The 25,826-nt window shown below is 38.2% G+C and overlaps 2 protein-coding genes across 2 annotated transcripts in view; one reads left to right on the forward strand and one right to left on the reverse strand.

Moving 5' to 3' along the window:
- LOC123704798 (endoribonuclease Dcr-1) overlaps nucleotides 1-6,947 on the forward strand; it is a 48,920-nt gene extending 41,973 nt beyond the window's left edge. Inside the window, exons 37-42 of the mRNA XM_045653299.1 lie at nucleotides 496-639; nucleotides 2,244-2,373; nucleotides 3,416-3,506; nucleotides 4,549-4,657; nucleotides 5,217-5,349; nucleotides 6,787-6,947. Coding sequence (XP_045509255.1) covers nucleotides 496-639; nucleotides 2,244-2,373; nucleotides 3,416-3,506; nucleotides 4,549-4,657; nucleotides 5,217-5,349; nucleotides 6,787-6,943 — 764 coding nt within the window. The 3' untranslated portion in view covers nucleotides 6,944-6,947. The remainder of the gene's footprint in view (nucleotides 1-495; nucleotides 640-2,243; nucleotides 2,374-3,415; nucleotides 3,507-4,548; nucleotides 4,658-5,216; nucleotides 5,350-6,786) is intronic.
- A 2,528-nt stretch (nucleotides 6,948-9,475) lies between these two features.
- LOC123704512 (collagen alpha-1(I) chain-like) lies at nucleotides 9,476-23,356 on the reverse strand. The gene is made up of 12 exons (XM_045652892.1): nucleotides 23,314-23,356; nucleotides 23,076-23,219; nucleotides 22,692-22,790; nucleotides 22,335-22,382; nucleotides 21,756-21,896; nucleotides 20,831-20,875; nucleotides 20,507-20,554; nucleotides 20,205-20,252; nucleotides 19,209-19,256; nucleotides 18,177-18,830; nucleotides 10,476-12,938; nucleotides 9,476-9,703 (listed from the first exon to the last, which is right to left on the reverse strand). The coding sequence occupies exons 1-12, from the start codon at nucleotides 23,354-23,356 to the stop codon at nucleotides 9,555-9,557; spliced, it is 3,930 nt and encodes a 1,309-aa protein (XP_045508848.1). The 3' UTR covers nucleotides 9,476-9,554.
- Nucleotides 23,357-25,826: the final 2,470 nt, after the last annotated feature.

Consider the following 25,826-nt stretch of genomic DNA (forward strand, 5'->3'; position numbering starts at 1 on the left):
CAAAAATATCTGAATTGAGAACCTCTTTTTTCAAGTTGGCTAAAAATAATATTCTAATAATAGATTCCATTTTTGCCCTATAGCTTCTAAAGTTGTTCTGAATGATCAAAATGTACTTTGTATAAATAAACCAAAAAAGTTTCTAAAATCAAAATTTCTGAGGTAACAAAGCCAAAAAACAGTACAATTGAGAATCTTATTATAATTGATTGACTGACCGGTTGGCGTGGTTGGTAGTGGCCCTGCCTTCCAAGCCAGAGGTCGTGGGTTCGATTCCCACCCGGGGCAAATATTTGTGTGATGAACATAGATGTCTGCTCTGTGTCTGGGTGTTAATTATCTATATAAGTATTTATTTAAAATTATATATGTATGTATATCAGCCATCTGGTTTCCATAATACAAGCGAAAGCTTAGTATGGGATCAGATCGTGCCGTGTGCGAAAATTGTCCTGAAATATTTATTTATTTATTATAATAAGCTTCCATTTGTAGGTTACGAAGAACTAGAGAAGACCCTACAGTATAGGTTCAGAGATAGGTCTTTATTACTACAAGCGCTAACACACGCGTCGCATCAGAAAAATAGATTGACCGACTGTTATCAAAGATTGGAGTTCCTTGGTGATGCTATTTTGGGTAAGTTACGTTATAATTTCATTAAAATTGTTAGAATTATGCGCAAACACGAATAATACAGACAATCGATCTATTGATATTTAATTACAAATAAGTTCTATCGAGTTTTCGTTGTTGTTTAATTCTTTTATGTCGTCACTGTGAAAGCGTCAACTTAGACTTATAGTAGAGCCATTTTAATAGGCAACATTTGACAGTTCAACAAAATTCAACAACGTAACCTAGTAACGACGACATAGAATAACATGATATTTCGTTTTGTTAGAACTGCACATTTGCTTAACTTTTTTCAATTACGATTACATATTTATAATAATTATGACCGATACAAGTAATTTTAAGATTTCATTTTACTGATAAACCATTCTAAACATACTAAACAATTTCTGAACTGAAGAACTGACGTCGCTACAATTTTGTATCAATAAACCTTTTTTCTTTTTAAATACCTGAGACGTTACTCCAAAAATCGAAATCTGACATCTAGAATCGAATGCATTGATTACTTGTGAATAAAAATCATCATAAATTAATAAATTCGATTGAGAAATGTTTCAAATCCGTATCGATTAATTCACTTTAATCGATGTTTTTAAGCAGGTTACCTCTCTTCGAAGATAAAATTGATAGACGTCAAATGTTGCCTATTAAATTGGCTCGACTATAGCTACATTACGTTAGGTCACATAATATTTGATGCAATGTCTTCCCACGTATCTCTTTAGTTACAAATGCCATGCCTATCTAACATGTATATTTAATGTTAAAATTGTATCGTTCGTCTTTAATTGTGCCTTATTTTTAGTGAAACATTGTAATAATTGTTATTTTTGTGCGTGTTGGTATGTTTTGTACTGTAAGTCAAAGATCTTCTTATATATAAAATTCTCGTTTCGCAATGTTTATCCTCAATGGACTCCTAAACCACTTAACCGATTATAATAAAATTCGTGCACACCATGTGCAGTTCGATCCAACTTGAGAGATAGGATAGTTTAAATCTCAAATCGTTTTAGAGATAGCGGGCGAAGCCGCGGGCGGTAAGCTAGTAAATATATAAAACTAGGTTTCCGCCCGCGGCTTCGCCTGCGCAGTCAAAGATAAACCCGCATAGTTCCCGTTTCCTTGGGATTTCCGGGATTGCTTCATTTTCCCGGGATAAAAAGTAGCCTATGTCCTTTCTCGGGTATCAAAATATGTATCTCCATAGCAAATTTCATGAAAATTGGTTCAGTAGTTTAGGCGTGATTGAGTAACAGACAGACAGACAGAGTTACTTTCGCGTTTATAATATTAGTATGGATAATACATATTAACTGTACATATATGTGATTTTTCAAAGGTGCTCTTATATATTTTATGCTATCGGGAATGTTAATTGTATTGAGATTATAATTGTTAAGTAGTACTTATTTTTAATTTTAATGATGTTGATGTTTGATGAGATGAGATTTGTTTTTGTTAATTTATAAAAGAACACTGTTGAATTAGGTTAGAATCCTGTAATGATAGTAAGTTCTATGTGATGTAAATAAATAAATAAATAAATAAATAAATAAATAAATAACGCGTCACCAAAATAAATAAATACTTGTCACTAACAGACTATCTCATAACACGTCACCTATACGAAGACGCCCGTCGCCACTCGCCGGGCGCGCTCACCGACCTGCGCTCGGCGCTCGTCAACAACACCATATTCGCGACACTCGCCGCGAGACACGGCTTCCACAAGTATGTATATACACACGGACATACATACACAACATATAACCAGCTACACAAACAGAAAGACATTCTTCAATATACAGACATACATACACAAGACATACAACTAGGTTCACAAACAGAAAGACATTCTTCAATATACAGATATACACACAGACATACATACACAACATATAACCAGCTACACAAACAGAAAGACATTCTTCAATATACAGATATACACACGGACATACATACACAACACATACAACTAGGTACTCCAAAGCAGCGCGAACAGAGTGGGGTTTTAGTCGGTAAAAATCCGACATTACCACGGCTCCACCTCCGGGAGCCGTGGGTATCTAAGAAGATTTCCCCACAATAAAAACAAGGTACAGAAACAGAAAGACATTCTTCAATACACACACAGACACAGTTACATAAAGTATGAATCTTTATGTAACCGTGTCAATACACTCAGACTTAGTGACACATAAAATAGATGTACATCATCATCGCACACACATAAAAACTGACAGATATACGCAGCATAGCCATCGCACTCGCATAAGCTAGACAACGACTGACGAAAATTGTTTAGTAAAAAGCCGAAATAATACAATCATTTGGGCTTTGACAGAGTCATTATGCCAGACCTGAGGTTTGACTATAACATATATATAAAACCACACACACATTGATATAAAACAGACATAAATATAATACACACAAAATTCAGACAGATATGGACATGGGTTTAAGACCAGAGATTTAAAGACGCAAAATGACAAAGACATTGATATTAATATAAAACCGACACACAGACTGACATATTATGTAGAAAAGGCAAGACAAATATATAAATAGATAGGACATACATAAAACACAGACTTTGACATACAACCTATCTGATATAAAAACAGACACAGCCACGACTTACGGACTTAGAATACACATTACACAGATAAGCATACAAAATTACACTTTAACATTATTAATATTGAGTTCTAAGTTGATTTAAAGAACTTTATTTTAAATAAAAGTTAAATAATAATAATTATTTCTTCAGATATTTCCGTCACATGTCGCCTGGTTTGAACGAAGTATTAACTAAATACGTGAAAATACAAGAGGAGAATGGACACTCTATTAGTGAAGAGGTAACTGATTTATTTTTAAATATGTATATCTATAATATGTAAGTATAATATTATCTATACATATAAATTATAATAAATCTGTAGAAGGGTCCATTCTGTACATTGAAAATATTGAAAAAATAAATAGCAGGGGGTGTTACTGGATCGATACCATACCCAAATATGTGTTTAAAAAAATTTTTGTCTGTCTGTCTGTCTGTCTGTCTGTATGTGAAGACATCACATGAAAACTAACGGTTCGATTTGGATGAAACTTGGTATAATTATACCTTATTATCCTGGGCGTAAAATAGGATACTTTTATCCTGGAAAAATACGTAGAAAAAAATTATCTTAATTTTTCAGTTTTATCCATAGACGTTGTTCTGTAGAACCGCGAACACACGTTGCGTATTATCGTACGTATTATAGGTCGAGCCGTATTTGGTCTTTATAATAGATATTTAAAAGATGTCATTGTCAGAGTTACTCAAAATGGAGAAATAAACCATCCACGCGAAGACCGACATCCGCGCGGACGGAGTCGCGGGCGGAAGCTAGTATTGTTAATGAGAGGCGGTATACACATAAGGAATCATGTGTCACTTACAAATACGATTATTTTTACTGCCTGTGTAGTAACTAATGTATTTTATATAAAACATAACTGTTTTTGTCTGTTTGTGTTATGTTATACATGATAAATGCATTCAAATGTAGACATCCGGCTCGAAGGACCATGTAAAATTATCTGCTGTATATATTCGTTAAATGCAAAAGCTTAATCATATCTATACTCAATAATAATATTATAAAGCTGAATTTTGTTTGTTTGAACTCGCTAATCTCAGGAACTACTGGTCTGATTTGAAACATTATTTCGGTGTTAGATAGCCCATTTATCGAGGAAGGCTATAGGCTATATATCATCACGCTAAGACCAACAGGAGCTGAGCAATGCGGGTGAAACCGCGGGCACAGCTAGTCTTAAATGTAAGTTATTCTGTTTTAGTTACAATAAAGGTTTTTGTTTATCGATACAAAATATTATTTATTTCTCTAGCACTATTTAATACAAGAGGATGAAATGGAGCAAGCTGAAGACGTGGAGGTGCCAAAAGCGTTGGGAGATCTATTTGAATCGGTGGCTGGAGCTATATTTTTGGATTCTGGTAAGGTTTTCATTTTATTTTATCTATATATTTTTTGTATCACAATTCGATAGTTTGGAGTATTTCCGTGTATGTGTATTCTGTTGTAAAAATTATTTGTTTTCTCTTGTTTTCGATTGATTAGACTTGATTTCTTTTGAATTGATTTGATTTGTTGTTATTTATTTTGGTTCCATTTCTTTACCACAGAACATTCTACTGCTCTGGGAAGACCATTTTAAGAAAGAAAGAAACATTTATTTATCAAGGACAGCACAACACACAACACACACGTACATCGACATTAAGACAATAAAAAACATAAAAGTTAAATAAGAAAAAACCACAACAAGAAATAGTAACAACAAAAGAGACAAACACTTAAATTAATAACATAAAAACACGAACAAAAACAAATAAAATGATAAATAAACTATGTTATGTTACTAATGATTATTTTTTATTTAAAAGCGTGTGCCTTCCGTGTGGTCCCATTTTAAATATAATTTCTGATAATTTTATAATTTTGTTTACATTTTTTATTGATATATATTTCTAGATAATTTATTTGATTCTACAGGAATGTCACTCGGCGCAGTATGGCGTTCATACGCCCGTCTCATGGTAGCAGAATTAGATGCATTCAGTGCGGCCGCGCCAAAGTCGCCCGTCAGAGAGTTGCTCGAGGCTGAACCGGACACGGCCAAGTTCGGGTGAGATGTGCACACAGACATACAGACAAACACACAGCGACAAGTGTTCAGTGTCACACAAACATACAGACAAACACACAGCGACAAGTGTTCAGTGTCACACAAACATACAGACAAACACACAGCGACAAGTGTTCAGTGTCACACAAACATACAGACAAACACACAGCGACAAGTGTTCAGTGTCACACAAACATACAGACAAACACACAGCGACAAGTGTTCAGTGTCACACAAACATACAGTCAGACACACAGCGACAAGTGTTCAGTGTCACACAAACATACAGACAAACACACAGCGACAAGTGTTCAGTGTCACACAAACATACAGACAGACACACAGCGACAAGTGTTCAGTGTCACACAAACATACAGACAAACACACAGCGACAAGTGTTCAGTGTTACACAAACAAACACAGAGCGACAAGTGTTCAGTGTTTCGCGCCCAAGTCACAGAGACAGGCAGACTTACATGTTACATACAGCCATACACGCAGAATACTTATTTTTATCTGCTTAATTACAAATGTTCAATATTTCAAAAAGAATTTCTATAACCATTTTTGATACACATGCGTATACTTAACATTTTCTATATTTCGTTTGTAAAATACAGCACGATATTACATCCCTATGAATGAATGAATGAATGAATGAAAGCCTTTATTGCAAGATATTTACAAGTAATAATAATTTAACAGCTTAACTAGGTTTCTTCTGGGTATCTTGCTTGCCTTTCGACAAAAGCCTCCTCCAAACTCTTCCATGATTGCCTTTGAAGTGCTATTCTTCTCCAGGTCGCTCCTCCTACAATTTCCTTTAAATCATCCTCCCATCTAATTTTTTGTCTCCCTCTGTTCCTTTTTCCTATAAAGCTATGTTAACATAAAAATGGTGTCCCACACTATTCTTTATAAAGAATTGTAACATTATATATGATTAGCTTTAAGCCCGCGGCTTCGGCCGCGTTTTCAAAGAAAGACCCGCATAGTTCCCGTTACCGTGGGATTTCCGGGATTAAACCTATCCTATGTGTTAATCCAAGATACCATCTCTTCATCATCATTAGTGCTAAATTTCATTGTAATCCGTTCAATAGTATTTGCGTGAAAGAGTAACAAACATACACACACATCCTTACTCACAAACTTTGGTATTTACAATATTAGTATTACAATTATTAACAACTAGCTTTCCACCCGCGGCATCGCCTGCGCAGTCAAAGAAAAACCCGCATAGTTCCCGTTCCCGTGGGATTTCCGGGATAAAACCTATCCTATGTCCTTTCTCGGGTATCAAAATATCTCTATACCAAATTTCATGCAAATTGGTTCAGTAGTTAATGCGTGATTGAGTAACAGACAGACAGACAGAGTTACTTTCACATTTATAATATTAGTATGGTTTACTTAATACTTGTATACATTTTACAGGAAACCGGAACGTCTAGCAGACGGTCGTCGTGTGCGTGTCTGTGTTGAAGTGTTCGGTCGGGGCACTTTCAAAGGAGTCGGTCGGAACTACCGCATCGCTAAGGGTACAGCCGCTAGATGTGCCCTACGGCACTTACGGGGGTGCCGAGTGAGATAGAACAGAATAATGAATAAATAAACAAATAAATAAAATAAAATAAATAAGGGTACAGCCGCTAGATGTGCCCTACGGCACTTACGGGGGTGCCGAGTGAGATAGAACAGAATAATGAATAAATAAACAAATAAATAAAATAAATAAGGGTACAGCCGCTAGATGTGCCCTACGGCACTTACGGGGGTGCCGAGTGAGATAACAGAATAATGGCATAATAACAGAATAATGCAGTGTACAGAATAATACAGAAAATATTACAGAATAATGGCAGAATTAATTGTATTTGTAACTATTGTGAAATGAAAATAAACGATAAAACAATATTTGTACGAATTATTTTCCCGATATTCAATGTTTTTTACACGTAAACTTGATTGTACTAAAGTACACAACACACATTGATATTTATTCCTCATAAATAACAAAAGAATTCGAATCGTATTTTTTTTGTCATATTTATTAATGTAAACTAATAATAAAAGGAATTTTTGGCACGAAATTCAATATATTTTACACGTAAACTTGATATTTAACAATGATAACAAATAATAAAATGAAAGTACTCATTATTTTCCTGAAATTCAATGTATGGTAAATTTAGTGTTATACAATATTAATAAGCTTAATCTAAAATACTGCAAATCGATAAAGTAATATTACTAAGTCGATACTTAACTAAAAACAATCATAATGGAAATGGGTTACATTTAAAAAGCATTGAGCATTGAGCAAATTCATTCACGAAGTCATTTTACATTTAAAAGTCACAATAAATAGTTCTCTAAAATAGTCATCCTTAACTTAAGAAGGGCTTGGTTCTAAGGCTTGGTTGCACAATATTTTAGTCATAGTAAAGATTAATGTCAAATCTTACTGTCCGTGACTTTTACAGTGACTGCAAAATGTGTTGCACCTGCGTATTTTTAGCATCTTAGAGCATTAAGCTCTAAGTTTAGCATAGTGAAACTTAAACACAGTTAAACTTAAACTTGTCATAGTCGCAAGCCAAATGTCATCTCATTTTGCTGACGCCTCTGACTTATTTAACGTTAACAATATCTTTAACCGGTGAAACACAAGCAGTTAAAGTTAATGTTAAAAATTATGACGTCCTCTATTAAGTTGACAAATGGCGCAAATCATATTTTCCCTAACCGGTACTTTACAAATTCAAATTCAAATTGCTTTATTTGCAGAATGTAGAATACAGATACAAATAATTAATATGTTAGTCATTGCTAAATTAACATGGAGTAGCCCAGCCTTACTTGAAGCAAGTGATATTATTATAACATGTAAAATTTACGTGTAAAACACATTGAATTTTACATTTATACAAATCTTTATTAATATCTTCTGTACGCAGTTAATGCGTAAAATTTTATATGAAAATTTTATAACAACGAGTGAAGAAAGAAAGACGAAGTGTAAAAATATTTGTAATGTTTTGATATTCTTTTATTTCTATTTTTTCTCATTGTATAATAATTTTAAGCATAATATTGTAAACATATTGTATCATGTAGATTGTAGTATTTTTTAGGAAAGTCTACTAATATGACTGCGACGTCCAGTTTATTTTAAATGAATGTGAAAAAAATATTATAGTGCCCCATATTATGTACTGATGAAATGTTTTATTTCAAATAAATTGCTACATACTTTCTATCTCGTTTTTTATTTAATTAATCCTCACAAAATTCTAATTCATTTGTATTATGAAATCGAACATCAGACTAATATTATAAAGGCGAAAGTTTGTAAGTATGGATGTATGGATGTTTGTTACTCTTTCACGTAAAAACTACTGAATGGATTTGAATGAAACTTTACCACAATATAGCTTATACATCAGAATAACACATAGGATAGATTTTATCCCGGAAATCCCACGGGAACGGGAACTATGCGGGTTTTCCTTTGAAAACACGGGCGAAGCCGCGGGCGGAAATCTAGTATTTAATGAAATCTTGTCTAAAACTAGCCGATGCGTGTCTAGATTGAGCCTCAAATTATTACACAACTATGTTACACACCAATCATATTACGATAAAGGACTATTTTGTCTTCATAAAGTTTGATCATAATCATTTATGATGAGATTCCCGATCTAATCTTCACATAATGAAATGAAAATTTACCATGATTTTCTTTAAAAAAAAATTTTTGTACTTTTTTAAACATAAAAGAGATGGATATTTCTGCGTTTACAATATTGATAGCTGACACAATATTCGAAAATTTATTACTAAGAGAATGTTATATTTATAACTTCGAAATGATAATGAGTTGACTGTATTTCTGATTGATTTCGCTAGCAAAAAAGATACGATAATGTGTCGAATCGTGAAAGGCATAGGGTGTATTGTGGGTGTATTTTATTTTTGTTTTATAATAATTAAGTATATAGGTTATAAAAGGACGAGTGGTTAGTCAGAAATAAAAGAAAAAATTCTTGCAATGACAAACATACTTATATTATGAAATTACAGTTTTACAAAACACACAAATCATTATACAAATCGTGTACGATATATAATATTATGATAAACACAAATTCATTGATAAAAAATTAAACAATTGAAAACAGTTAGCTAAATAAATGTAATATTTAGTTATTTCCCGCGGGCAAATCTTTCATTCTGATCAATTTTGGCGCTCTTGGACTGTCGCAAGTACAGTAACAATTTTTAGTATTCCTTGGTCCTCGGGGTAGAATCACGAATTGAAGGTCCACAACAGTTTGAAGCGCTTGCAGGTCTAAAAATGTAAAAGATTATATTAATTAAATGAGAAAAAAATGTTGTGTGGTTTTATGAAACCACGGTAAAAGTGAAACGTTTATTCACACTATAGACATTTAACTAAAAATTATCGTATTTGTACGATAATTATCGTACGTATCGTGCGTCACGCGACATGCGCTACACAGACCAAAAAGTATGAGACGATGTAATAAAAGTTTCACTTTAAAAGATTTTGTGTGCTTTCTTCGATCTCCATTTTGGCACATTAGAAAACTAGCTGTGCCGCGCGGTTTCACCCGCGTGGCTCTGTTGCTGTTATATAGCCTTATATTACTCGTGGATAATGTAGCTTTCGAATGGTGAAAGAATTTTTAAAATCGGTCCAGTAGTTTATGAGCCTATTCATTTCAATCAAACAAACAAAGTTTTCCTCTTTATAATATTAGTGTAGAAAAATATTTATGAAATGTATAAAATCATCAATGTCGTCATTATTTGGATGAAATTTGTGAAATTTAGAAAGTAAAGTATGAAAACCTTATTCTGTTTTAAATCAACTACAATATGAATAATTGTACTGTATATAAATTGCATGTCTTTAAGAGAGAGACAAAGTTGATTTCTCTGTCCCTATATCCTTATGTATGCTTAAATCTTTAAAACTACGCAACCGATGCTAACCGAGGTAGGTTTAAGTTCATATAAATTTCTAGGTTTAAGACAAAGCGCGCGAAGCTGCGGGCGGAAAACTAGTTGTTTTATTAACAAAATAAATATTTCCTTACCCAGATCGATGTCACTGCCAGGCCCATTAGGCTGGTTGCCAGAGGCGGGACTGCCAGGCTTGTTTCCACATGTTTGGCCTGGCTTAGGTACATTTGGTCCATTTCCTTGTGGGCTAGGTGTAGAGCCGTTTGGTCCATTTCCTTGTGAGCTGGGAGTAGAACCGTTAGGTCCATTTCCTTGTGGGCTAGGTGTAGAGCCGTTAGGGCCATTTCCTTGTGAGGAAGGAGTAGAGCCGTTTGGTCCATTTCCTTGTGAGCTAGGTGTAGAGCCGTTTGGTCCATTTCCTTGTGAGCTAGGTGTAGAGCCGTTTGGTCCATTTCCTTGTGAGCTGGGAGTAGAACCGTTAGGTCCATTTCCTTGTGGGCTAGGTGTAGAGCCGTTAGGGCCATTTCCTTGTGGGCTAGGTGTAGAGCCGTTAGGGCCATTTCCTTGTGGGCTAGGGGTGGAGCCATTTGGTCCATTTCCTTGTGAGCTAGGTGTAGAGCCGTTTGGTCCATTTCCTTGTGAGCTAGGTGTAGAGCCATTTGGTCCATTTCCTTGTGAGCTGGGAGTAGAACCGTTTGGTCCATTTCCTTGTGGGCTAGGTGTAGAGCCGTTAGGGCCATTTCCTTGTGGGCTAGGGGTGGAGCCATTTGGTCCATTTCCTTGTGAGCTAGGTGTAGAGCCGTTAGGGCCATTTCCTTGTGGGCTAGGTGTGTAACCGTTAGGTCCATTTCCTTGTGAGCTAGGAGTAGAGCCGTTGGGGCCATTTCCTTGTGAGCTAGGTGTAGAGCCGTTTGGTCCATTTCCTTGTGAGCTAGGTGTTGAGCCATTAGGACCATTTCCTTGTGGGCTAGGTGTGGAGCCATTTGGTCCATTTCCTTGTGGGCTAGGAGTAGAGCCGTAAGGTCCATTTCCTTGTGAGCTAGGAGTAGAGCCGTTAGGTCCATTTCCTTGTGAGCTAGGTGTAGAGCCGTTAGGGCCATTTCCTTGTGGGCTAGGGGTGGAGCCATTTGGTCCATTTCCTTGTGAGCTAGGTGTCGAGCCGTTAGGGCCATTTCCTTGTGGGCTAGGAGTTGAGCCGTTAGATCCATTTCCTTGTGAGCTAGGTGTAGAGCCGTTTGGTCCATTTCCTTGTGAGCTAGGTGTAGAGCCGTTAGTTCCATTTGGTCCATTTCCTTGTGGGCTAGGAGTATAGCCGTTTGGTCCATTTCCTTGTGGGCTAGGAGTAAAGCCGTTAGGTCCATTTCCTTGTGGGCTAGGTGTGGAACCGTTAGGTCCATTTCCTTGTGAGCTAGGTGTTGAGCCGTTAGGTCCATTTCCTTGTGGGCTAGGTGTTGAGCCGTTAGGTCCATTTCCTTGTGAGCTAGGTGTAGAGCCGTTAGACCAATTTCCTTGTGAGCTAGGAGTAGAGCCGTTAGGTCCATTTCCTTGTGGGCTAGGTGTGTAACCGTTAGGTCCATTTCCTTGTGGGCTAGGAGTAGAGCCGTTAGGTCCATTTCCTTGTGAGGAAGGAGTAGAGCCGTTAGGTCCATTTCCTTGTGAGCTAGGTGTAGAGCCGTTAGGGCCATTTCCTTGTGGGCTAGGGGTGGAGCCATTTGGTCTATTTCCTTGTGAGCTAGGTGTCGAGCCGTTAGGGCCATTTCCTTGTGGGCTAGGAGTTGAGCCGTTAGATCCATTTCCTTGTGAGCTAGGTGTAGAGCCGTTAGTTCCATTTGGTCCATTTCCTTGTGGGCTAGGAGTATATCCGTTAGGTCCATTTCCTTGTGGGCTAGGAGTAGAGCCGTTAGATCCATTTCCTTGTGGGCTAGGTGTGGAACCGTTAGGTCCATTTCCTTGTGAGCTGGGAGTAGAACCGTTAGGTCCATTTCCTTGTAGGCTAGGTGTGTAACCGTTAGGTCCATTTCCTTGTGAGCTGGGAGTAGAACCGTTAGGTCCATTTCCTTGTGAGCTAGGTGTTGAGCCGTTAGGTACATTTCCTTGTGAGCTTGGTGTAGAACCGTTAGGGCCATTTCCTTGTGGGCTAGGTGTGTAACCGTTAGGTCCATTTCCTTGTGAGCTGGGAGAAGAACCGTTAGGTCCATTTCCTTGTGGGCTAGGTGTGTAACCGTTAGGTCCATTTCCTTGTGAGCTGGGAGTAGAACCGTTAGGTCCATTTCCTTGCGGGCTTGGTGTGTAACCGTTAGGGCCATTTCCTTGTGAGCTGGGAGTAGAACCGTTAGGTCCATTTCCTTGTGAGCTAGGTGTTGAGCCGTTAGGTACATTTCCTTGTGAGCTAGGTGTAGAACCGTTAGGGCCATTTCCTTGTGGGCTAGGTGTGTAACCGTTAGGTCCATTTCCTTGTGAGCTGGGAGTAGAGCCGTTAGGTCCATTTCCTTGTGGGCTAGGTGTGTAACCGTTAGGTCCATTTCCTTGTGAGCTGGGAGTAGAACCGTTAGGTCCATTTCCTTGTGGGCTAGGTGTGTAACCGTTAGGGCCATTTCCTTGTGGGCTAGGTGTGTAACCGTTAGGTCCATTTCCTTGTGAGCTGGGAGTAGAACCGTTAGGTCCATTTCCTTGTGTGCTAGGTGTAGAGCCGTTAGGTCCATTTCCTTGTGAGCTAGGTGTTGAGCCGTTAGGTCCATTTCCTTGTGAGCTAGGTGTTGAGCCGTTAGGTCCATTTCCTTGTGTGCTAGGTGTAGAGCCGTTAGGGCCATTTCCTTGTGAGCTAGGTGTTGAGCCGTTAGGACCATTTCCTTGTGGGCTAGGAGTATAGCCGTTAGGTCCATTTCCTTGTGAGCTGGGAGTAGAACCGTTAGGTCCATTTCCTTGTGTGCTAGGTGTAGAGCCGTTAGGTCCATTTCCTTGTGAGCTAGGTGTTGAGCCGTTAGGTCCATTTCCTTGTGTGCTAGGAGTAGAGCCGTTAGGTCCATTTCCTTGTGAGCTAGGTGTTATGCCGTTAGGTCCATTTCCTTGTGTGCTAGGAGTAGAGCCGTTAGGGCCATTTCCTTGTGAGCTAGGTGTTGAGCCGTTAGGTCCATTTCCTTGTGGGCTAGGGGTGGAGCCATTTGGTCCGTTTCCTTGTGAGCTAGGTGTCGAGCCGTTAGGGCCATTTCCTTGTGGGCTAGGAGTATAGCCGTTAGGTCCATTTCCTTGTGGGCTAGGAGTAGAGCCGTTAGGTCCATTTCCTTGTGGGCTAGGTGTTGAGCCGTTAGGTCCATTTCCTTGCGGGCTAGGTGTTGAGCCGTTAGGTCCATTTCCTTGTGGGCTAGGTGTGGAGCCGTTTGGTCCATTTCCTTGTGAGCTAGGAGTAGATCCGTTAGGTCCATTTCCTTGTGGGCTAGGTGTGTAACCGTTAGGTCCATTTCCTTGTGAGCTGGGAGTAGAACCGTTAGGTCCATTTCCTTGTGAGCTAGGTGTTGAGCCGTTAGGTACATTTCCTTGTGAGCTAGGTGTAGATCCGTTAGGGCCATTTCCTTGTGGGCTAGGTGTGTAACCGTTAGGTCCATTTCCTTGTGAGCTGGGAGTAGAACCGTTAGGTCCATTTCCTTGTGGGCTAGGTGTAGAGCCGTTAGGGCCATTTCCTTGTGGGCTAGGGGTGGAGCCGTTTGGTCCATTTCCTTGTGAGCTAGGAGTAGAGCCGTTAGGGCCATTTCCTTGTGAGCTAGGAGTAGAGCCGTTAGGTCCATTTCCTTGTGTGCTAGGTGTAGAGCCGTTAGGGCCATTTCCTTGTGAGCTAGGTGTTGAGCCGTTAGGTCCATTTCCTTGCGGGCTAGGTGTAGAGTCGTTAGGTCCATTTCCTTGTGATCTAGGAGTAGAGCCGTTTGGTCCATTTCCTTGTGGGCTAGGTGTTGAGCCGTTAGGTCCATTTCCTTGTGAGCTAGGAGTAGAGCCGTTAGGTCCATTTCCTTGTGAGCTAGGTGTTGAGCCGTTAGGTCCATTTCCTTGTGAGCTAGGAGTAGAGCCATTAGGTCCATTTCCTTGTGGGCTAGGTGTGTAACCGTTAGGTCCATTTCCTTGTAGGCTAGGTGTGGAGCCGTTTGGTCCATTTTCTTGTGAGCTAGGAGTAGATCCGTTAGGTCCATTTCCTTGTGGGCTAGGTGTGTAACCGTTAGGTCCATTTCCTTGTGAGCTGGGAGTAGAACCGTTAGGTCCATTTCCTTGTGAGCTAGGTGTTGAGCCGTTAGGTCCATTTCCTTGTGTGCTAGGTGTAGAGCCGTTAGGGCCATTTCCTTGTGAGCTAGGTGTTGAGCCGTTAGGACCATTTCCTTGTGGGCTAGGAGTATAGCCGTTAGGTCCATTTCCTTGTGGGCTAGGAGTAGAGCCGTTAGGTCCATTTCCTTGTGAGCTAGGTGTTGAGCCGTTAGGTCCATTTCCTTGTGGGCTAGGTGTTGAGCCGTTAGGTCCATTTCCTTGTGAGCTAGGTGTAGAGCCGTTAGGCCAATTTCCTTGTGAGCTAGGAGTAGAGCCATTAGGTCCATTTCCTTGTGTGCTAGGTGTAGAGCCGTTAGGGCCATTTTCTTGTGAGCTAGGTGTTGAGCCGTTAGGACCATTTCCTTGTGGGCTAGGTGTGGAGCCATTTGGTCCATTTCCTAATGGGCTAGGAGTAGAGCTGTTAGGGCCATTTCCTTGTGGGCTAGGAGTTGAGCCGTTAGATCCATTTCCTTGTGAGCTAGGTGTAGAGCCGTTTGGTCCATTTCCTTGTGGGCTAGGTGTTGAGCCGTTAGGTCCATTTCCTTGTGAGCTAGGTGTAGAGCCGTTAGGCCAATTTACTTGTGAGCTAGGAGTAGAGCCGTTAGGTCCATTTCCTTGTGTGCTAGGTGTAGAGCCGTTAGGGCCATTTCCTTGTGAGCTAGGTGTTGAGCCGTTAGGACCATTTCCTTGTGGGCTAGGTGTGGAGCCATTTGGTCCATTTCCTAGTGGGCTAGGAGTAGAGCCGTGAGGGCCATTTCCTTGTGGGCTAGGAGTTGAGCCGTTAGATCCATTTCCTTGTGAGCTAGGTGTAGAGCCGTTTGGTCCATTTCCTTGTGGGCTAGGTGTTGAGCCGTTAGGTCCATTTCCTTGTGAGCTAGGTGTAGAGCCGTTAGACCAATTTCCTTGTGAGCTAGGAGTAGAGCCGTTAGGTCCATTTCCTTGTGGGCTAGGTGTGTAACCGTTAGGTCCATTTCCTTGTGTGCTAGGTGTAGAGCCGTTAGGGCCATTTCCTTGTGAGCTAGGTGTTGAGCCGTTAGGACCATTTCCTTGTGGGCTAGGTGTGGAGCCATTTGGTCCATTTCCTAGTGGGCTAGGAGTAGAGCCGTTAGGGCCATTTCCTTGTGGGCTAGGAGTTGAGCCGTTAGATCCATTTCCTTGTGAGCTAGGTGTAGAGCCGTTTGGTCCATTTCCTTGTGAGCTAGGTGTAGAGCCGTTAGTTCCATTAGGTCCATTTCCTTGTGGGCTAGGTGTGTAACCGTTAGGTCCATTTCCTTGTGGGCTAGGTGTGGAGCCGTTTGGTCCATTTCCTTGTGAGCTAGGTGTAGAGCCGTTAGGACCATTTCCTTGTGGGCTAGGTGTGTAACCGTTAGGTCCATTTCCTTGTGAGCTAGGTGAAGAGCCGTTAGGTCCATTTCCTTGTGAGCTAGGTGTAGAGCCGTTTGGTCCATTTCCTTGTGAGCTAGGTGTAGAGCCGTTAGTTCCATTTGGTCCATTTCCTTGTGGGCTAGGAGTATAGCCGTTTGGTCCATTTCCTTGTGGGCTAGGAGTAGAGCCGTTAGGTCCATTTCCTTGTGGGCTAGGTGTGGAACCGTTAGGTCCATTTCCTTGTGAGCTGGGAGTAGAACCGTTAGGTCCATTTCCTTGTGGGCTAGGAGTATAGCCGTTAGGTCCATTTCCTTGTGAGCTAGGTGTAGAGCCGTTAGGTCCATTTCCTTGTGAGCTGGGAGTAGAACCGTTAGGTCCATTTCCTTGTGAGCTAGGTGTAGAGCCGTTTGGTCCATTTCCTTGTGAGCTAGGTGTAGAGCCGTTTGGTCCATTTCCTTGTGAGCTAGGTGTAGAGCCGTTTGGTCCATTTCCTTGTGAGCTGGGAGTAGAACCGTTAGGTCCATTTCCTTGTGGGCTAGGAGTAGAGCCGTTAGGTCCATTTCCTTGTGGGCTAGATGTGTAACCGTTAGGTCCATTTCCTTGTGGGCTAGGAGTATAGCCGTTAGGTCCATTTCCTTGTGGGCTAGGAGTAGAGCCGTTAGGTCCATTTCCTTGTGGGCTAGGTGTGGAACCATTAGGTCCATTTGCTTGTGGGCTAGGAGTAGAGCCGTTTGGGCCATTTCCTTGTGAGCTAGGTGTAGAGCCGTTAGGGCCATTTCCTTGTGAGCTAGGTGTAGAGCCGTTAGGTCCATTTCCTTGTGAGCTGGGAGTAGAACCGTTAGGTCCATTTCCTTGTGGGCTAGGTGTGTAACCGTTAGGTCCATTTCCTTGTGAGCTGGGAGTAGAACCGTTTGGTCCATTTCCTTGTGAGCTAGGAGTAGAGCCGTTAGGCCCATTTCCTTGTGAGCTAGGAGTAGAGCCGTTAGGTCCATTTCCTTGTGGGCTAGGTGTGTAACCGTTAGGTCCATTTCCTTGTGAGCTGGGAGTAGAACCGTTAGGTCCATTTCCTTGTGAGCTAGGTGTTGAGCCGTTAGGTCCATTTCCTTGTGAGCCTGGTGTGTAACCGTTAGGTCCATTTCCTTGTGGGCTAGGAGTATAGCCGTTAGGTCCATTTCCTTGAGAGCTAGGTGTAGAGCCGTTAGGTCCATTTCCTTGTGAGCTGGGAGTAGAACCGTTAGGTCCATTTCCTTGTGGGCTAGGAGTATAGCCGTTAGGTCCATTTCCTTGTGAGCTAGGTGTAGAGCCGTTAGGTCCATTTCCTTGTGAGCTGGGAGTAGAACCGTTAGGTCCATTTCCTTGTGAGCTAGGTGTAGAGCCGTTTGGTCCATTTCCTTGTGAGCTAGGTGTAGAGCCGTTTGGTCCATTTCCTTGTGAGCTGGGAGTAGAACCGTTAGGTCCATTTCCTTGTGGGCTAGGAGTAGAGCCGTTAGGTCCATTTCCTTGTGGGCTAGATGTGTAACCGTTAGGTCCATTTCCTTGTGGGCTAGGAGTATAGCCGTTAGGTCCATTTCCTTGTGGGCTAGGAGTAGAGCCGTTAGGTCCATTTCCTTGTGGGCTAGGTGTGGAACCATTAGGTCCATTTCCTTGTGGGCTAGGAGTAGAGCCGTTTGGGCCATTTCCTTGTGAGCTAGGTGTAGAGCCGTTAGGGCCATTTCCTTGTGAGCTAGGTGTAGAGCCGTTAGGTCCATTTCCTTGTGAGCTGGGAGTAGAACCGTTAGGTCCATTTCCTTGTGGGCTAGGAGTATAGCCGTTAGGTCCATTTCCTTGTGAGCTAGGTGTAGAGCCGTTAGGTCCATTTCCTTGTGAGCTGGGAGTAGAACCGTTAGGTCCATTTCCTTGTGAGCTAGGTGTAGAGCCGTTTGGTCCATTTCCTTGTGAGCTGGGAGTAGAACCGTTAGGTCCATTTCCTTGTGAGCTAGGTGTAGAGCCGTTAGGACCATTTCCTTGTGGGCTAGGTGTGTAACCGTTAGGTCCATTTCCTTGTGAGCTAGGTGAAGAGCCGTTAGGTCCATTTCCTTGTGAGCTAGGTGTAGAGCCGTTTGGTCCATTTCCTTGTGAGCTAGGAGTATAGCCGTTAGGTCCATTTCCTTGAGAGCTAGGTGTGGAACCATTAGGTCCATTTCCTTGTGAGCTGGGAGTAGAACCATTAGGTCCATTTCCTTGTGAGCTAGGTGTTGAGCCGTTAGGTCCATTTCCTTGTGAGCCAGGAGTAGAGCCGTTAGGGCCATTTCCTTGTGAGCTAGGTGTAGAGCCGTTTTGTCCATTTCCTTGTGAGCTAGGTGTGGAGCCATTTGGTCCATTTCCTTGTGAGTTAGGTGTAGAGCCGTTAGGTCCATTTCCTTGTGGGCTAGGAGTAGAGTCGTTAGGTCCATTTCCTTGTGATCTAGGAGTAGAGCCGTTTGGTCCATTTCCTTGTGGGCTAGGTGTTGAGCCGTTAGGTCCATTTCCTTGTGAGCTAGGAGTAGAGCCGTTAGGTCCATTTCCTTGTGAGCTAGGTGTTGAGCCGTTAGGTCCATTTCCTTGTGAGCTAGGAGTAGAGCCGTTAGGGCCATTTCCTTGTGAGCTAGGAGTAGAGCCGTTTGGGCCATTTCCTTGTGAGCTAGGTGTAGAGCCGTTAGGGCCATTTCCTTGTGAGCTAGTTGTAGAGCCGTTTGGTCCATTTCCTTGTGAGCTAGGTGTAGAGCCGTTAGGTCTATTAGGCCCATTTGTCACTGGTTTTTGTGTTGTATTTTGTGGTGGTTTGTTGTTCTTTATGTAAGCAATTTGTTTTGTAAAATCTGCAAAAGAAATATCATATTAATTGTTAATAAATAATTATATATTGTTTTTAAAGTATTTAATTTATTAATCCGACTATAATTAATAATTATAATTGTTTTAAAAAACCCATAGTTCCCGTTCCCGTGGGATATCCGGGATAAATCCTATCCTATGTTCCGGGGAAAAAGTAGCCTTTGTCCTTCCTCGAGTATCAAAATATCTCCATATCAAATATCATGCAAATTGGTTCAGTAGACAGAAAGAGTTACATTCGCATTTATAATATTATAATATTAAGTAGGTATATAAGTTTGGAAGTAGGAAGGATTATTTTTAAGTTAACCAGATAATTTTTACTTATTATAACTTACGGAAAATATATAAAAATTACTTACCGTTTTGTTTTGTTACGATCGAAAGTACCAACAGTGCATCGACGAAAGCTGAAATAAAATTGAATAATTAGTATATTTAAAAAATGAGCGTGCTAAGCGTGTCAGGAGTGAAACTTCTGTGTATTCAAAATCGTGCTCGTCCATGACGTGACGATATTGAAATGACTATTATACAGGGTATCACGGATGTACTATCGTATACCTAATGTAGCATATAGTGTTTAACCTTCTGATGCTGTAAAAATTATTTATAAAATCCGGTCGTGCAGGAAAAATTATCTCGAAACTTTTCAATAAACTTCGTGTTCGTAACCATAACTACTCGCGAGCGTTATACATAAGCGGTCTTTGAAATGAAATGAAATGAAATAATTTAATTGCAGGAATTGTGGTCAACTACAAGGTTTTACAATATATTACAATAAAGTCCGCACAATTCGCCATACAAACATACGCCACACATACGCCATGGCATACAAATATTTATGTGTTTAACTAACTAAAATACAATATATTTTTAGATTAATTTTACATTACAGTTATTATTATTTATTATCTGTAGTGTTTACAAGCAAATAACTCATTTATATTATAAAAGCAATGCCATTGCAGCCACTTTTTTAATTTAAGTTTAAACAATTGCACGGGCAATTCCTTAAATGCCATTGGGATTCTATTATGTATATATCTTCGCACTCATAACATGACTGTTTTTGCTAGGTACATAAAGCAGTGCGACAAATTGGAAGTTGCAATCTGTGAGTATCCCTGGTTGGGTACTGACTATTTTGACAACTTTTAATGTACATAATATAGGGATGCTGTTTCACAAATATTCCAACCTCCAAGATGTATAAGGAAGTAAGTGTTAAAAGTCCGAGTCGTTTAATTAAGTCTCGACAACTTTCTAAGGGCCCTACTCCACATATTGCTCTGATACACATTTTCTGACCTCGAACGCTATGCTTAACCATTTGATGAATAATGTATACTCACTTGTCTTTTTAGTGAACTGCAACAGTTTTCTGACACAATTCTCGAGAGCTGAAATAAAATAAAATAAAAAATTTTAACATTTTTTTAAATAAAATCTGAATGAATAAATTGTATTGAAGCGTACATTCAACAAATAGTAATAAAATACATTTTTATAAAATTTAAAAATTTTATGCTGAAAAATTGAAAATTAATCTCATTTTTTAACTTTATAAAAAGTAAATATTCATATTATAAATAATATTTTTTACTTTATTTTTTTTTAATGTGTAACTAACGTAAAAATAAATAAAATAACTTACTCTGTGTTTTGCTTAAAGTGATGAAAATATTGAAGAATTGGATGACATCTGTAAAAAGGTGAAATTATTTAATTTTGATAATTTGTGATAATATCGCTCAGCCGATTTGGATAGAATTAGCAATAAAATATAGATATCTTTACTAATATTATAAAGCTGAACAGTTTTTATTTTGTTTGTTGCACACCCAAATCTCAGGAACTACTGGTCCGATTTGAAAAATTCTTAGTTAGATAGCCCATTTATTGACGAGGGCTATATCATCACGCTAAGACCAACAGGAGGTAATAAATTTTGTAATTTATTAGATTTTAAAAAACTTACCAGTCCTTGTGTGTTTGTGGATGATGTCGAAACATTCGAATAGTCCTGAAAAATAGTTATATTTTATATCATTACAATTTAAAAGTATATAATTAATTTTTGAAGTGAAACTTCTTTATCGGGGTTGGAAAAATATTTAGTGTAACATTTTTTTCGTTACGCGTGACATTTTTCCGTTACGCGCCATCTTTTTCTTATCCCTACCACGCGTGATTCGACGTATTTCTGTAAAGTTGCATATAGTAAATTATTTTTTGAAAAATAAGGTCATAAAGAAGTTTCACTTCTTACGTGTGTACACTAGTACCAACACACTTTTTTTTCATTCATCATCACCATCATCATCATCATCATCATTTAAAAAAAGCGTGTGTACCGAGCACACATGTCAGAAGTGAAACTTCTTTAGCTAGATTCAAAGATACCATAATCGCCTTACTCCATAACGTGACGGTATTGCCATGATGCGACCTTGAAATTTTTCTCTCAATAAAGAAGTTTCACTTATAAAAAAAAACGGGTTGCACTCCGGGAGTGCCGGCAGAAGTGAAAACTTGATTATTAACGTTCAGCATTTTTGATATTTTGGAATGGTATCCGTCTTACGCATGGAATATAAGGGCTAAAAAAAAAGTCCGTCTTACGCTTTTTCGATCAGGCCACGTGTCCTGACGCGAGTTTAAGATTTTATACCCAACGCCGCTACAGAAGTTTTCACTTCAATAAACTTTCGAGTAAGGGCTGATTTTTCAATCGTTGGTTAAAACTTATTCATCGAATAACGTAACTACCATTTTAAAAATGTATTCTAATTGTCCGCATTTGACAGTTTACAGGTAACATTTTAAAATGTTCGTGTAACACTTTATTGGACGGATAAATTTTAACCAAGGATTGAAAAATCGGCCCTAAATAAACTACTTACCATGAACATTTAACAAGGAATATATTTTAGTGATGGCGGTCGTCAAATTCGTTGTTTTTGTTATACGTAACAATGTTTTGAATATAACAATAATATCTATTGTTGTGTAGATCTTGAAGCGACGTATTATTATGAAGATGTCTGAAAAAAAAATATATTTATAATATTATTTACAGAAAATCAAGCTTAAATATGAAAAAATATTGTACATTTTTTTTTGAATATATGTTCATTTTTCTGTATTGGAAATATATACAAAAATAGAGAAAAAATGATTATTATATTTTAATAAAATCACTTTATAAGTAAGGACATGAAAATATAGGTTCAAAAATCTCTATGGAAATTAACAAATTATTTTTAAACCGGCTTTAACATTCTAAGTTAAATATTTTTAACTATACACCTGTTTTTGAAGAAATCACAATATTATTTATTAAAATTATTCAAAAAAACTAAAACATTATTTCTGTTGCATTCAAAATACTTTAAATTGTTAGCATATTATTGTCTTTAAAAACCATATCAAAGTCGGTTTACTTGTTTTATTGCTGTTCTCATACAGTTAAAGAAACTTACCAGTTTCCCTTGTAATGGTAGTAATAATTCTCCATGCGTGAATTATAGCTGAAAATGAAAAAAAAATATAAGAATAAAAATTATATATTTATTATTTATTAATCTACACTATACTATAAAGAGGAAAACTTTGTTTGTTTGTTTGGTTGTAATGAATAGGCTCATGAACTACTGGACCGATTTTAAAAATTCTTTCACCATTCGAAAGCTACATTATCCACGAGTAATATAGGCTATATAAATTACATCTATAAAGCTATGTTTTTGAGCCCGATTAAGTTTTGAGGTAAAAAAAAAACCAAGCACATTTTTTAAAGTCGGTTGAAAACGTAAAAGATAAATTGAAAATTAACTTACTTCTAGTTTCAGTTATTTTTATGAGTTGCCTGAAGAAATCTATTATGTCTGTGTGGCCTGATTCCTTCTGAATATTCTCCAGAATTGTCAGGACGTCGGCTGCAAAAGATAAAAGATTCAGTATAAAAGATACGGAGTAAAAGATAAAAAATAAAAGATTAAAAGTATAAGACAGTAAAAAAGGTGAAATATGAAATGTAAATTGTCTTTTTGAAGAATATATTTGCGTATTATTATAGACATATTATAAAATATTTAAAAGCATTTTAATACTCTCAAAAAAAATGTTCTTTTTTTATATCTTTTTTGGTTGCGGCTTTCAAAATTCACCATAAAACCTTATTTTTTACATATTTATATTATTTATCCATAAAATATATTTACCATTAGTTCTTGTCAGACTGGATATATCTCTAAATGCCTCTTCTAAAGTTTTCTTTTGTGTCAAATCCAAAATACTTTGCAAGAAATGGAGTGGGTCCCGTTTTCTTGTTATGTTGTTGATACGTTGGAATAACTGGGTAATTGCTGTAAGAAAAAATAAATAAAAAAATATATTTTTTTATTTTTTTTTATGAATATTTTAAGAATAAACTTTGAAGAAGTAATCTGTAAAGTATACTTTTATCAAAATGTAGTTTCAAATCAAATAGATATATAGTCATTTTTTAGATAAGTCTAAATTAAAAAAAGAGCGTGTGTGTCGAGCACACGTGTCAAAAATCACAATTATTGTTTTATGTATGTATGAAAGTAACTCTTTTATTCAATTTAGGGCTGATTTTTCAATCCTTGGTTAATATTTATTCGTCGAATAACGTATTAAACTACCATTTCAAAAATGTATTCTTTACCCGTCTTTGACAGTTTACAGGAGACATTTTAAAATGTTTGGGTAATACTTCATTGGACGCATAAATTTTAACCAAGGATTGAAAAATCGGCCCTTAAAGTATATAAATAACTTTATTTCATAAAATATAACTTATTTAATGTAAATTATAATAAATGTTTTTTCTTTCATTCTTTCTAAATTCCCCATTTCCCATACTCACTCTTAACGTTGAAAACTCTGCGAATTATTATGACAATTCTGTCGATTCTTGTTTCTCCTGTGATCCTGTACAATGAAGTAATGACGTCCCTCAAGTTAATTCTGCCTGTATCTTCTAAAATTTGTTCAACTGCATATCTGAAATCTGTGGAAAATAATATTTAAATTAGTTAAAAATACAAAAAAAATCACTTTAGTAAGTCATGAAAAAAACACCGTTTAATCTATACTATAAAGCTGAAGAGTTTGTTTGTTTGTTTGAACGCCATAATCTCAAGAACTACTAGTTAGATGATATTATTGTATTGTCACCGATCCTTGATAAGTGTACAAAGTTTGAATTAAATCTGTACCTTTAAAATCAAAATCGAGTCTAAAGGAGTCGGTTACAAACAAACATACAGGTGAGGATCATAAAAAATGAAAAAGTTACTGAAGTAAATGTAACTTAATTGCAGTCAGAGTTATTACAGTAAATGAAAGTAATTGGCATAAATTACATTTACTTTGTTTACTTTTAGCAAAGTAAATTTAACTTATTGGCAATACTAATTATTATATAAGTAAATAGTATAACCGATAAAAAAGGTTACTAAAGTAAATGTAAAGATTATTTTGTACTTTGTTTTCGTATATTTTTTTTTTTTTTTTTTTTTTTTATTGACGATAGGGAAGAGCTTGACCACAATCTCGCCTGATGTTAAGCTGAGATGTGGTCTAAGATGGTACGCGCTTCCCTAGAAGGTACCTGTTCACTCTACGCTTGAAGACCCCCATATTGTACTCGTCGGGGAACACAGATTCAGGAAGCATGTTCCAGTCCCTTGCGGTTCGGATAAAGAATGTGGAATCGAACCGCTTAGTCCGGGTACATGGAACGTCCACCATATGGCGATGCCTAGAATCTGTGCGCCTCGACGATCGATGGAAGAACGGGGATGGCGGAACAAGATCGTGCAGTTCCGCAGCGCACTCACCAAAGTGTATCCGATAGAAGACCGATAAGCTAGCCACTCTACGGCGGTGACCGAGGCTCTGGAGTTTTCTGCCTACAAGATCATCGTCGTTAATGAGCCTCTTGGCACGCCTCTCTATCGCCTCAAGCGCCTCCAGCTGGTACTTGGCGGAACCATCCCAGAGGTGAGAGCAGTATTCCATACACGATCGGACTTGTGCCTGATAAAGATTGAGCAACTGTCCCGGGCTGAAATACTGTCTCACCTTCGCCAGAATTCCAAGCTTTTTTGAGGCAACTTGGGCTTTTGATTCTATGATGGAACCAAAGTTCAGAGTAGGCGTTAAGGTGATACCAAGAAGCTCGAGGTGGTTAGTTATCGGCACGGACACACCTTGGAAAGTCGGAGTCAGATGGAATGGACTCCGTTTAGCGGAGAATAGACAAGCCTGGGTCTTAGACGCATATTCATATAAATTAAAAGTTTTCTCTACAAAAATGGGGCAAAATAATAATATTTTAATATATTAAAATAATTAACTTACTAGACAATCCAGTGAAATCCTTGATAATCCAGATACATTTAGCGAAACTGCTTTCATTCAACAGTCTCTTCAATTCAATGGGCCCTTCTCCGAGTTCTGGAAAAAGTTATTTATTTATTTCTATTTATTTTTTTATTAATTTGACTGGCCGGTTGGCTTGGTTGGTAGTGGCCCTGCCTTCCAAGTCACTGGTCGTGGGTTCGATTCCCACCCGGGGCAAATATTTGTGTGATGAAAATGTTTGCTCCGTGTTTGGCTGTTAATTATCTATATATATGTATTTATTTAAAATTATATATGTATGTTTATCAGCCATCTGGTTTCCATAACACAAGCGAAAGCTTAGTATGGGATTAGATCGTGCCGTGTGTGAAAAATGTCCCGAAATATTTATTATTGTTTATTATTATTATTTATTGATTATAATAATTCGTTTTTTTTATATTGTCTCCTAATACATCCTCCTTATAAAGCTTTGTTACCATTTTTAAAAATTGGAGTAATTTGTGTATCATTTTTATCATATAATATAAATTATTATTTTTCGAACACTTCATTGATAGTTATAAAGTTTTTTCTTA

The sequence above is a fragment of the Colias croceus genome, chromosome 30 (genome assembly GCF_905220415.1).
Source record: "Colias croceus chromosome 30, ilColCroc2.1".
NCBI classification, from domain to species: Eukaryota; Metazoa; Arthropoda; class Insecta; order Lepidoptera; family Pieridae; genus Colias; species Colias croceus.